General features: G+C 45.2%; 1 protein-coding gene and 1 non-coding gene across 3 annotated transcripts in view; both read left to right on the top strand.

Moving 5' to 3' along the window:
• SLC36A1 (solute carrier family 36 member 1) overlaps window positions 1–13,782 on the top strand; it is a 45,035-nt gene that overhangs the window by 11,403 nt on the left and 19,850 nt on the right. For both annotated transcript variants that reach the window (XM_045830225.1, XM_045830224.1), the window contains 5 exons: window positions 4,888–4,978; window positions 5,859–5,947; window positions 6,402–6,497; window positions 9,067–9,151; window positions 9,588–9,806. In XM_045830225.1, the coding sequence (XP_045686181.1) occupies window positions 4,888–4,978; window positions 5,859–5,947; window positions 6,402–6,497; window positions 9,067–9,151; window positions 9,588–9,806 (580 nt within the window). The remainder of the gene's footprint in view (window positions 1–4,887; window positions 4,979–5,858; window positions 5,948–6,401; window positions 6,498–9,066; window positions 9,152–9,587; window positions 9,807–13,782) is intronic.
• On the top strand, window positions 10,540–10,647 carry LOC123813297. The gene has a single exon (XR_006784725.1). It is a non-coding gene; the product is annotated as a U6 spliceosomal RNA (small nuclear RNA).

The following is a 13,782-nucleotide window of genomic DNA, read 5'->3' as shown; positions in this document are numbered from 1 at the left end:
TAGTCTCCCTTGGTGTTACTGTTTTAAAGATTTTATTGATTTATTTTTAGAGAGGGGAGGGAGTTTGGGGAAAGAGAGGGAGAGAAACACTGATATGAGAGAGAAACATCTATTGGCTGCCCCTACCAGGGACTGAACCGACAACGCAGGCACGTGGTTCGACTGGGAATCCAACCGGTGACCTTTTCGCTTTCCTGGACATCACCCAACCAACTGAGCCACACCAGTCAGGACCCTTGGAGTTATTTTTGCTCTCCATTTGACTAATTCCCCCACTTTACAGATTAAAATAAGATATAAAGAGGTTGGGTGGTTAACAATGCAGAGATTTGAGCCCCTTGCCTGCCACTCAGTAGTCTGTTTCTTATTCTTTGTTCATTTAAACTGCGTTGGTCCTACAAGGCTGTGCCAAGTCATGCCGAGTGATAGCATGAACATAAGAGAAACTTACAGAGAACATTCTCTTAATTTAGAACCACGGGTCATCTGTGCTAGAACCTCACATACTTCCAACCCAACTGGAACCTCCTTTGCGAGGTCTCTGCCAGACTTCTGTTCCTGTCACCAAATAGCCAGTTCATTTGGCTGAAGAAGTGGGAAGAGGGAGGGATAACTTCTCCTGCACTTAAAAAAATCTAGGGGTCGATAGAGGAGATCTGCTTTGTATTCCCTAAGAAGGTGTTATGTTTCATCCCTGGACACATGAACCCCAAGGCTCATCAGTGCTGAGTTTGGGCCTCAGTTTCCCCAAATGTAAGATAACATTGAGGACCTCGCTGTGAAGCTGTGCTCACCATCTGGTGCTCTCCACTCAAATCAGAAGATTCAGAGGAGTGTTTTCTATTCCACTGAGTTGTCTGATTAGATCCCCAGTCTCAGCAGACCCCTGACCTTTCCTTGGGATCTTAGCACTCCATCTTTTGCAGTCCTTCTGTTTATTCCTCACGCGTCACTGTCACCCTTGTTGTGTTCCCTTGTGGGTTGGGTATGACTTACTCAGGGATTCTTTGTGACCTAGATTTATTCTGTCTCCTGTGACTGCCCAGGGGGACCATGGAAGCTTCTCTTGGAGTTCATTACTGGTGAAGCCTTCTCTGGCTGTAGTCTGTCCTGGTGTAGGGCACTTTGTCAGGTGAATGGGGATAGAACTGGAGCATCTGGACTGACCACAGTACCAGCCGCCCTCCACCACTCGCTGACTTCTGCTCGCAAATCTTCAGTCTCTGCAGTTTATTTATCATGTGGAATGCTTTCATAGATTCCCCCATTTGCTTGCATGGTTAGCTGATGGAAAAGATTGCTTAGAGCACAACTGGGAGCAGCGAGGACCCTCTTTTCTCCCAATCTTTTCCTCCCAGTCGGCTCTCCCCAGGCAGAAGGAGCTCCAAATGCGGCCAGTGACGTGAGATAGCTTCCCTTTAGAAGTCACACTTGTCATTCTGAAATGTTTCTCGCAAGCTTCCCTTTATAGTTTCCTTTCTAGTTTTTGCTCCTTGTTCTCAGGCATTAATTTGTCTATGCAGTGCTTGCCATATGGTCTAGATTTTCATTTTTAAAGGGACATTTCTGAAGTTCAATGCCAACCAGCTAGCAACTTCAGAATGGTAGCTCATTGGTTTTATGTGTATAGAAGCTGATGCATACCTGTTAGCTGTTCTGAATATCTCTTTTTTCACATTGGGTTATAACTAGTAGTCAACCCCAATTATTTACCCTTGTTTGTTGGAAACCAAACAAACCAGAAGATACCTTCCTTGGGCTTTCATTGGAACATTTTTCCAGGGTATACTTTGTTCTGAGGGGCATCTTGCCCTGATACTGTGATACTAGGTAGGTGACCCAAAAGCCCATCTGTAAGTGATGGCAAGTGTCACAGTCCCATCGTAAGTGAGACCATCACCACAAGTAAAACAGTCAACAGTATTTGTTGCCCACAATAACATTTGAGCTTTCAAAATTAGAAAAAAAAACTTGTATCTAGCACAGTGACGTGGACAGCTTCCCACTACTTAAAGATTTTCTGATGAGATCAGTGACAGCATTAATAAATGTGGTTTTGATATTATATTATAAGGTAATACATCAGCATTTGGAAGATCTGCAAAGCCCAGAGAACCATATCTTCTGGGAGACCAAAGTGTGATGTTAGAAAATTGTGCATGGGTAAAAGATCATTCAAAGAGCAAGATCACCAGTGGGTATTAATGTAATAGAAGGTGAAAAATTCAGATTCTACATTACAAGTAACTTCCAAGTATTGACCACATGTCGAGTTTTGGTGTGGTATCAAAGAAAAATTACCACAATTTCCTGAACAGGTGATTAAAATACTCCTTCCTTTTCCAACTCCGTATCTGTGTGAGGACACACCTTCTGTGTACTCCAGCCAGCACACAGCATATCCCAGCAGAGCGAGCGCAGAAGTAGACAACCCAGTTGTCTTCTTTTAAGCAGGACGTGGAAGAGGTTTGCAAAAAAATAGAGTAGCGCCATTCTTCTAACATTTTATTTTTTTGGAAAATAGAGTTACTTTTCACTAAACATTTGTTATTTATTTATATCAATATGTACTAGATTTATTGTTATTTTAAATTAATAAATATTATATAATTTATTGGCTTTCATTTGTAGTATAGTATGTATCAACAGACATAATCCATATAAGCAAAAGCTATTTGGGATCCTCAGTAATTTATAAATGTATTAAGGGATCTTAAGGCCACACAGTATAAGAACTGCTGATTTGGAGCATAAACATAACCACAGAGATCTGCGAGGCTTCTTTACCTTCTCCCCCCTCTCCCTTGGCCTCCTGCAGTTAAGACTTTGCAGTCCCCGGAGTTGATTTTGTGATACTCACATGGTTTTGGGTAATTCCAGCTTGGGGCCATTGAGTAAAAAGAGTAATTCTGGTCAATTGCATTGAATCCTGGTGTTTCAGACCTTGAAGAGTTTGTTGTTGTGGTCCAGTCCCCTCACTCTACAGGTGAGACAGTGGGCCCAGAGAAGGGGAGGTAATTGTCATCTGGAGTTAGTGGCAGAGCCAGGGCTAGGGGGACTGGATCTCCCATAAAACCCCGCTCAGGTGTTTAGGGGAGGGATCTGGGAGGGCTCTGGGGGGCAGGTTGGTTTGGTGTAGTGCTTACCCTTGCTAAGACAGAAATTTGATTGGCTCATCATCCTGCCCAGAATCTCCTGGTCACTGGCTGCTGATAATGAAGGAGTCACTGCTGGACCCTTTCAGTCTGGTCCTTAAGCTGTTTCCTCAGAGTAGTCCAGGAAAACACTCAGCCTCTTGTTTTTAGACTCGAAGCAGTTTCCTTGATTTTTCCTGAAAAGCTTGGGGACAGTAGGAAATTTGAGAGGTTTTCTTCCTGGAGGTAGAAGAAGAAAGATTCCTGAAAGTAAAATTCCTTCCCAGAGGGTAAAGATGGGTTTGATATGGCCAAATAACGTGTTGTTTGCTTTCTGTTTCTCCTGAAGTGCAGACTTGAAGACATGTGCTTGAGCATCATTTAGGAGGGATTTAGGTTATTTGTGCAGAAGAATTTTAAGACAGTGCCGGGGCGGGGGTGGGGGGTGGGGATCTTGAGTCAGTCTGTGATTTGGGTGAAAGCATACCATATACGACCTAGTCCGTATTGTTCTGGAAGTGACCGAGAATAGAGAATGCTGAAGATGAGGCCACTCCTCTGCTGTCAGTCCTTTGAGGTCTTCCCATTCCCTGGGGAAAAAACAGAAATCCGCAGCCCATCCTCACCCCCACCGGAGCAGCCGTGAAGCTGACACACCTTCCCTGTCCGTGTCCCACGTTTCCCTCCAGGCTCCTGTTCCGGGTCTGTCTTCCTCCTCACCAGCACAGCTGGAAGCCCTGCCTGTCCTGCCGAGCTCTGCTCAGGTCTCTCCCTTCTGAGCCCTCACCTGCCCCTCCTGCCTGGTCATTGTTCCTGGCTCTTCTTCAGACAGGGGTCTCTCTACCTCAAGACGTTGTTTGTTCCCAGAGACTGAGGTCCTTATCTGGTTCTTACTTATTTCCACCACTGCATTAACACAGCATTTTACACAGGATACGAATTTGCTGAGTGAAAAAGTAAACAAGGAAGTGTGAGAGGCTTTTTAGTTACACCTTGAGGCACAGTTTGTGTGATAGGGGAGGGAAAATCTGTCCTCAAGGCAGAAGGACGAGCTAGGTGACGGAAGAGGGCTCCAGTCCTAGGACTGTATGGCGTTTCACTTTTCTTTGAGGCAAACTGGGCTAGGGACATTTGGCCTGTCGAGGTGCTGCGTGACTTTTATTCTCTTCACTTTCCATAAAACTTTCTCTTTTTCAAACGGGAGAAAATCAAACTTAACATATGCGCAAGGGGAATTCACATAAGCATGACAGTTCTCTCCATAAAATTCCTGTTAAGGGTTTCGGCTTCTCCTTTGCATTTCCCCTGGTCTCTGATACTGCTGTCTGTCCTTCCCAGCCCAGCTCGTCATCTTCTGTTATAGGCTGGGGTCCGCTTCTTCCTCGTGGGCAGGTCAGTGGTGAAACCAGGCCCCGGCACGCTGGGAGAGGACAGAGTGCTAGGGAGAGTCCTACCACCCCCGGATCCAACCTCCAAGAAAGGGGATTCCCAGAGATGCCACAGGGACCGGAGCTTAGAGTGAGCTTGGGGATCCGACCGCCTGGGTTTGGATCCTGGTTCGACTCTTTACCAGGTGTGTGACCTTGAGCAAGTTGCTTTTTCATCCATTCAGTGAAGTTAGTCCACAATTCATAGGGTTGCTGTGGAGACTGGATGAGATCATACATGAAGGCACTCAGCACCGTGCTGTGCTTAATCAGTGTTCGCGCCCATTGTTGTTAACGTGCCCCTGTCTACCTTCTTCTCGCTTCAGGTGGTTCCAGACCTTGGTCCACTTGTTAAAAGGCAACATCGGCACAGGACTCCTGGGGCTGCCCCTGGCGGTGAAAAATGCAGGCATTTTGGTAAGGGCTTGCATCAGTGGGGGGAAGTTTCGTGACAAATTAAGATAGTGGCTTTAAAATTTCTTTTTACTTCATTTAAAACTTTGTACATGGGAAGCTTTTAAAAAAATCAGCTGAGAAAAATCAAAATTCAGATGTTCATTTATCTAAACATATTTACTGAGGGCCTTTTGTGTGCCAGGCAGTGTTCTAGGCTCTTAGGATACCACCAGTGAATGGAAAAGAGGTTCCTGCCCTCATGGAACTTACTTTCTGATGGGGAGGATGCGCTTAAAATGTCTCAGGCAGTTCCTGCCAATAATGCTAACTAAAGAATTAGTAACAGAAGGCCGTCCATTTTCAACACAGTCCTTCTGTACCTCATCTCTAGATGGCCAAGTCTGGGAATATTTTTCTTTAATGATTCACCCCATGTAGACTGCCTGTCCAAAGCCATTCTGATTTTTGTTAGAGTTAGAGATAGCTCAGAGATGGGGACTTTTCTTAGCTAGGGGCTGTCTTTTTTGATTGATCTGGTATTGCTCCTGAAAGAACTTTGGCCCTGCCCCTCACCGCTTAGCCCATCTCCTCTTCCCGAACAGTCACAGGAGCCTGCCGTTCTGTTATTGGCAGTGGTCTTAGAACAGCCTTAGCCGTGTCATTGCCCGTGAGATTAGCTCTCTGGAAGGCAGGTAGAGGTTCGGATAATGCCCCCCTCACTGAGCTCGTCTCCACAGCCACGTTTCTGTCTCTGATGCTGGGCCAGAGGCTCTGTCACTGGGAAGCGCCTTAGTAGCTTAGCGGAGGAGCGCTCTGATCATTAGCAAATGCGGTCTCTGTCAGCTCGCTCCTAATCCTTCCTGTGTGTCTCTCCCTCTCTTGCCTACGACACCTGTCCCAGATGGGTCCCCTCAGCTTGCTGTTGATAGGCATCGTGGCCGTGCACTGCATGGGTATCCTGGTGAAATGCGCTCACCACTTCTGCCGCAGGTGAGAGTCCTCTGAGCTGCCCCTGGAGTGACAGATTGTCCTTTTAGGTTTTGTTACTTGAAAGTGAGCACTTACACAGATCAGCCTAAATTTTTAATGCTAGCTAAATGTCATTGCTGATTAACATTGCCCTGTTATTTGTTTTCTTTTTCATCGTGCGTCATCTGTCAAATTTACTTACATCTAATGGACAGAGAGCACATTATATTTTTATATGCTTCGTAATACAGTATTTACCCATTGAAATGGTTCTACCAGATGGTTGTTAATTATAATGAAAGTAACTGTCCCATTGACTTGACACTTCTGATCCTTGAAAGCATTTGATCCAGGATTCAGTGATAGCTCCAGGGTGACAGATGGGGAATAGGCCCGGGTCTCAGTGAGCTGCCTTTGTGCTGTCTTTGTCTAGCCCACACACTCCACTCTCCCTCTCTCTCTCTCCTCCTCCAAGATTGAACAAGCCCTTCGTGGACTATGGGGAGACGGTGATGTACGGACTGGAATCCAGCCCTGTCTCCTGGCTCCGGAACCACGCACACTGGGGAAGGTAACTGGTTTCCTCTCTCATTGTGACTGTAGCCTCCAGATAGGGGTGAGATGTGGGAGACAGTGTAAGTAGTGGGAAGACCATCATTTGGGTTAGTAAATTGGAGTTCCAGTTCAGCCCCTAGCAGTAATCTGAATGACCTTGGGCCATGTGACCCCTCCCTTCCCTGGGCCTTAGTTTCCTTGTTGGCCTGAAAGATCTCTATAGGTTGTTCCAGCTTTGACAGTCTATGAGCAGGGATTATATTTAATTCCCTAATTGTTCAGCAAATATATATACAGTGATCCCTCTCCTATCTCGGGAGTTACATTCCAGAGACCCCCACAATAGGTGAAAATCTGTGAAGTAGTGACGTTATATTTCTTTTATTATTTATGTATATTTTAAGGCTTTATAAACCCTTCCCACACTCCTATAAACCTTTCCTACTCTCTTATTAACCTTTCCCACACTCTTATATAAAACACTTCATATGCTCTTAAACACTTTCGACACTCTTAAACCTACGTAGTTTTAACAACATATAAAATTCTATATGGGTACTCACCAGTGAAGTATACACTTGTCCCTTGCTATATCATGGTCCACTTATTGCGGCTTCACTGTATCGTGGGTTTTATATATAAGCACCCTCTCATAAGTGGTACAAAACAATTCTAGGTATATGGAGGAGGGGTTCTCTGAGGTGAATTATGTGGTCCCGGTGCTCCAGCGGCTTGTAGTTTTTCTAAGGAGAAAGGTGCGTGATAATCTTGTGAGCGAGAGATCAGGAATAGAATAAACCAGGAGGAAGAGAGTGTTCTGAGCTATGAATACACCCTAGGCACTCAGAGGGGAGAAACGTTCAAGATTCTCTTGTACACTGTGGCAGATGAGAAGTGCACGTGATAGGTGCTTTATGGGCAGGGCGCTGGGCAGGAGAAGGAAGCCTTCAAGGAGGAGGTGAGGTGAGCTACAGCAAATGGGTTCAGTAGGGAAAGAGACATTTCAGCAGAGGGGGCGGGTGTCAGGAAATTTCTCCTCATGGTAACTTGTCAGATGCCTGACGGGAAATATTCTATGTGTTGCTTTCTGTTTGAGAAAACAGTACATTTGGATGTAGAGAATTGATACCATTAAGGGCTGAGTCCTTTTTTTTTTTTTAAGATTTTATTTATTTTTTTTTTAGAAAGAGGAGAAGGGAAGGAGAAAGAGAGGGAGAGAAACATCAATGTGTGGTTGCCTCTCACATGTGCCCCCTACTGGGGACCTGGCCTGCAACCCAGGCATGTGCCCTGACTGGGAATCGAACCAGCGATCCTTTGGTTCACAGCCCGCACTCAATCCACTGAGCCACACCAGGCAGGTTCCTTTTTTTTTTAATTGAACCACATCAAAACTATATCCAGAAAAATTCCTTTTTGTGGTCGTAGGGAGACCTTCACCTTCACCTTCACCTTCACCCATTGTCAGCTTCCTCCTGTGGTGGAGATTTGTGTGACTCTTCCAGCAGAATCATTGTCTGTGATCAGGAGGTCACAGATTTCCAAGTGACCACTGTTGGTTGGTTGGTTGATTGGTGATTGATTCTTCCCACTCCCGCCCTCTCTCCGCCTCTCTCCTTTTCTTTCCCTCTCCCTCTGTCTTCTCCCTTTCTCCCCCTCTCTCCATGGCTCACCCTGTTCCCTTTCTTACCTTCTTGCTCCCTTCCTTGCTTTAATAAAATTAATTTGTACTTACGGTAAAAAAAATTATTTTTGAACAACATAGAAGGGCATAAAGTGAAAAGTGAAAATATATACACTGTTCACAGTTGCATGGGTATCCTTTTGGAATATCTGTATGTATAAATATGGACATGACCTTAATTTTTTAATATAAATTAACCATGCTATGTATACTGTTTGGGAACTTAATTTTTCCCTTAAAGGTCTTAGTCATTTCTCTATTAGCCCATATAGATTTAACATATGCTTTTTACCTGCTGTATACTCTTCCATTTAAGAATGGCCTATAATTGAATCATTTTTCTTTCGATGGCCCTATACCAGCTGTTGTTGTTGTAACAGTGCTTTAACCAGGAGTCTGTTAGAGTACATCTATGTCTGCATACTTATGTGAGAGTAGGTTGGTTCTTGGGTTCAAGTTATAGAAAGAGACTGTGAAGGGGCCCACACTTCCCAGGCGGTTATGCTAAAGGTTCCCTGTGGCTTTAGAACAAATGGCGTGAGATGGGACAGGCGGGCCACGGGGAGAGGGAGGTCAAGGGGCTGGGCAGTTGTGCTGGCGTGTGTGCTCTGCTCAGGCCCTGCTAGCTTTGGGATTGCCTGACGTCATGCAGCACGGCAGACAAGAAGCCGGGAAGGGGACCTGGGAAACCGCCGGACAGCAGCTCCTTCACCATCCTCCAGAGGTCCAGCCCGGTGGCACTTAGCACAGTTTCTCCTATCACCAGGGCACACTCATCCTTGTCCCCTGATGGGAAGGGTCTGTGATGACTGGGGGAAAGCACCGTTCAAACGCCCGTCTCTCTGGGGGTCCTGCTCTTTATTGTCATGATCCTTTCTATTCCTGTCTTCTCCACCTTCAGGCACACTGTGGACTTCTTCCTGATTGTCACGCAGCTGGGATTCTGCTGTGTCTATTTTGTTTTTCTGGCTGACAACTTCAAACAGGTGTGGCCCTGGCTAAGGGAGGTGGACAGGGAGAGGGAAGGGCGGGGAGAGAGATGGGGTCGGGGAGAATGGCAAGAGATAAGTGGACTTTGTTTTAAGGACTTTTTTCCAAACCAGTTCTGATCAACAAAAGAATTGAGATTCTCTTCATAGAACAGGGTCTTTTGTTTGATTTCATCTGAAGACCTAGGGCATTGAGAAACTCCAGTGTCTTGTCCATCATGCTGTCTTTAGGTCAGATGTGATCAAACCCAGCTCAAATAATTGGGTTGCTGTGATAATTACGAAGATCTCAAAAGACAGTTCACCAACCACAGACTTCTACATGGCCCTTTTCACACACTGAGCCTTTAGTCAGGAGCCACTTCTAGTGGGAGGTTCACTGGCCTTGTCATTTGAGAGGCTTTATCTGTGTCTTGTCTTCCCCGCCTCCTAGGTGATAGAAGCAGCCAATGCAACCACCAATGACTGCCACATCAACGAGACAGTGATTCTGACGCCCACCATGGACTCGAGACTCTACATGCTCACCTTCCTGCCATTCCTGGTGCTGCTGGTTTGCATCAGGAACCTTCGAGTGCTGTCCATCTTCTCTCTGTTGGCCAACGTCACCATGATCGTCAGCCTGGTCATGATCTACCAGTTCATTGTTCAGGTACGAGCCCATTGAACAGTCAAAGAACAAACAGAACGAGGACGTGGACCGTAAATAGGGATGTGTTAACTTACGCGTGACACACCCATATTTACTGTAGGGGTTCTCAACTTCAGCCCTACTGACATTTTGGGCCAGATAATTCTTTGTCTGTCCTGTGCCTTATGGGATATTTAGCAGCCTCCCTGGTCTCTACCTGCTAGGTGCTAGCAGCAACCGCTGCTCCCCAGCTGTGACAATAAAAATGTCTCCAGAAGTTGGTAAACGTCTCTGGGGGGCAGAGTCATTCCTCTCAAGATCACTGGTTTAAAATTTTCCCCAATTAGACAATTAATACATACATCATTTTATGAGGTTGGAAAATAGAGAAAAATATTAAGATAAAATTAAAAACCAAGTCTTCTAATCCATGTGCAGATAAAATAATTCCTCAGCATTCCAATTTTATATTTGTCCAAATTATAAATCCAGGCGCGGTTCCTGCTCGCACAGCCCGTGTGGGCAGGGCTGTGGTGCGGTGCGCGGGAGACGCCTGGACTGCTGGGCAGGAGGTGGGGCTGAGAGAGACGTGTCCTTAACCCCGCAGCTGTTTGTGGGCAGTGCGTTGCGTGTTGCCAGAACTCGAGGAAAGGCAAAGAGTGATAGCAGGAGAATAAAAGCAGAGCTTTTCAAAAAGCATTTAAATTCAGTCCCCCAAATAACTCATCGATACATCCTCGTTAAAGTGCAGGCAGTGCTGGCTTCGGCAGCACGTGCACTAAAGCTGGAGCGATGCAGAGAAGATCAGCACGGCCTCTGCGCAGGGGGTCACAGGCAAATTCGTGAGGCGTTCCATGTTCTTCTCCCTCTAAAATACACACATAAAATCTTAAAGTGCGGGCGACACCAGTGCCTGCCGGACACCACACCCCACCCTGAGTCTCCTCCGCTTGGGCGCCATGGGTGTGACTGGTCTGCCACCTCCTAGGTCCTGTGAGTACTTCACACCTCCGTTAGTGCGTACAGAAGTATATAAAAACAAAAGCATATTTTTGTTTTATTTTTTAATATAATTAAAAATATTACTATATGTAGTTTTTGTCTACTTCTTTTCCCTCGATGATGCCTTAGAAAGCTTTCCATATTGATACCCCTGGTTCTGCCTCATTCTTTTAAATTGCTATGTAGTATCTCAGAGAACAGATGTGCCTTAGTTTATTTAACTAGCCCCCAGTCAATGGTCCATCAGGTCACTAATAATTTTTAGCATTATTTCAGCATTACAACAGTGAGTTTTCTTATGCCTTCCTTTTTGTGGGCATGCATAAATAATTCCTCCAAGATATTATCTAGAGGCACGATTGCTGAAGAGTTTGCACTTTTGAAATTTTTACATTGTTAAATTACTTTTTCCAAAAACTATTTACCAATTTCACATAGACTCCCTTCCACAGTATAAGATTTCTATCCTAGCCAGCACCGGATATGTCAGTCGTTTTAATTTTGGTCAGTCTGACAGGTGAATTGTACCTCATCGTCACACAGTTACCCATTAATGTGGTTTCTAGGAAAACTGGGTCGTAAAAAGTAGGGACTTCCGGTGTTAAAGAAATGACAGTGAGTTTAGATTGTACTTCGTGAGCATTCACTGTCTTTTCCTTGTCCTAGTAAGTCAGGTGGGTGGCAGATACTGACTCTCCTGCAGGATTGTTGTTTAAAGCATAAGATAAACAGGTCGCATGTCCCATTTTATCATGAGACTGGAAGGAGGGCCTGTGAGTGCACGATGGGTTATTTCCAGAGAGTCTTTTCCCTGCCTCTGGCAAATGAAGTTAAGGCAGAGAAGGGTAAATAATTCTTGATTTACCTTTGTAATTAGAGATCTCAGTCAGTGCCTAGGAACCACTGCGGTGGACATTCAAGGTGAGGTGAGTGACACACTCATACCACATTTAATCATATGCAGGGGTCGGACTGTGGTCATTGCTGAGCACAGAGGGCTGGGGTGGGAACGTGGGTTGTGATAGCATCCCAGCCTCGGGGGAAGGTCGTGCCCATCCAGAGCAATGTCAGTGCATAGTCCACCCTGCTCTTTTGGGTGAGGTGGTCCTGCTGGTTTTGTGAGAGCGGTTCTGAACCCACCTCTGGGCTCGGCCAGGTCGTGCGCTGGGATCAAGCAGTGCCGTCTGCCCTGGGTGCAGCGTGGAAGGATGCTGGCTCAGCTGTGCTGAGCAGCTTCATTGTGATGTGGCGTGGAGCTAAAGCTGTTCCCTCTGGGTCATTTTTGTTGCTGCTGCTGCTATTCCTCCTTCCCTTTCTTAGCATTTTGCTCTGCTTACCGTGAGGATTCCACTGCCGTTTGACGTTCCTGAATTTTTACCTAATCCTGGCCATGTATGTGATCGGTGCCCTTGCTCCTCACACGCATGCCGCCATAGGCAGCTGACCGAGGCCTGCCACCTGAGCGGGCTTCCCGGAACGAGTGGGTGGCAGCGCGGCTCTGAGCAGAGTGCCTTGTCCAGAGGGGACTCCCAGTGAATATTTTATCACTGCATGTCCTTAGCTCTGAGATGCATTTTTTCACACAGTGTTTCCAAAATTGGAGTACACCTTTCCATCCTTCCATACATTTATCAGCATTTCCTCAAAAAGCTGTTGTTATAATTAACAGCAGTGTAGAATTGAGGTGATAACATGCTGACAGTGAGCTGATTTTAATTTGTATGTTTCTTTGCATGTTAAACTTTTTTCATTTACTTGGTTGGTTATAAGTCAGTTGCAGTGATTGAGTATGTAGAATTTCAAATTCCTTCTGCTGGCCTCATTCACACCAAATCCCCAGACATGTATCCTGAAATTCCCTCTGATACGGCAGCCTGGCCTGACCTACGAACCTGAGCAATGGTCCTCCCCTATCAACACGTGACTCCTGTCTCCAGGAACCTGTGACTCAGGAGCAAAGACAGGGCACTCTCACTCTCCTGTCTCATTGGAGAGCAGGAGTATTTGTTGTCTGTCTTCATTCCAGTTACTGAAATGCTTCTTGTAAAGAGACCTAACTGATATCTTAGCAGCGGCTCAGAAAAAAAGTATTTTTGAAATTCTTTATGTTTTAGGGAGACTATAGTATAATTACTTTGAAAGCTTTCAGAGAGAAGCCTATTACAGAGATCAGTACTAAATTTTCTTTTGTTCACTCATATTATTGTGTCAAACTGTTAGAACACGCCCCATACTTATCAATGCCTCTGTAGTTAAATCAGCTTTAAAACATTGTAAAAGGCAGTTGTAAAGTCAGTTTTTGTTTTACCCTAAGCAGTGTATACACGTGACTTAAAAAGCCAGATTCTAGGAGGACAGCAGCTTCTGCCCCCCTCCACGTCCTGCCCCTGCGATGCTGTCCAGCAGCACTGGGCACTGCTGCCCAGCGGTGAGCCAGGCAGGGTCCTGTGTCTGCACCTCCTGCCCGTCCATCCTTACCTCGTGCCTGCAGCCGACACTTGCCTTGGGTCTCGTTTGCCTGTTTTATAAATGTTCTTTTTGCTACTTATCCCTCAAATGTTTCAATATTCCTGTCATGGGCCTGTCAATATTTCCTAAGTACTTGAACTTATTTATAAGAATTTTTTTAAAAAGAAAGAAAAGTAGAAAAAAAAGAAAAAGAGCTCATCTAAAAATTTACCATCTTCCCTTCCAGCTTTATCTGTGTGGGGTGTTTATGTAGCTGTATCATAGTAAATATGTAAATTTAAGGGTTTTTTTACTATTATTTCATAAGCAGTTTTCATGTGCTACTTAGTTATTATACGTTTTACTTTTTACATAGTGCATGATATTCTGTGGTACAGTTGATGTGAGTAACCTAAATGTTCCCTTGTTTGGGAACATTTGTTCCCGTGTTTGGGGTTGTTTTTAGTGACTAATATTAACTTTTTTCTATTTTGATTTGTTTTGTACTAAGATTAAATTTCTAGGAACGGGATTACCTAGGAAGAGA

The sequence above is a fragment of the Phyllostomus hastatus genome, unplaced genomic scaffold (genome assembly GCF_019186645.2).
Source record: "Phyllostomus hastatus isolate PE091 unplaced genomic scaffold, TTU_PhHast_1.1 phas_contig_150, whole genome shotgun sequence".
NCBI lineage: Eukaryota > Metazoa > Chordata > Mammalia > Chiroptera > Phyllostomidae > Phyllostomus > Phyllostomus hastatus.
The sequence above is the reverse complement of the archived record's forward strand: the minus strand, read 5'-3'. Positions and strand labels throughout refer to the sequence as shown.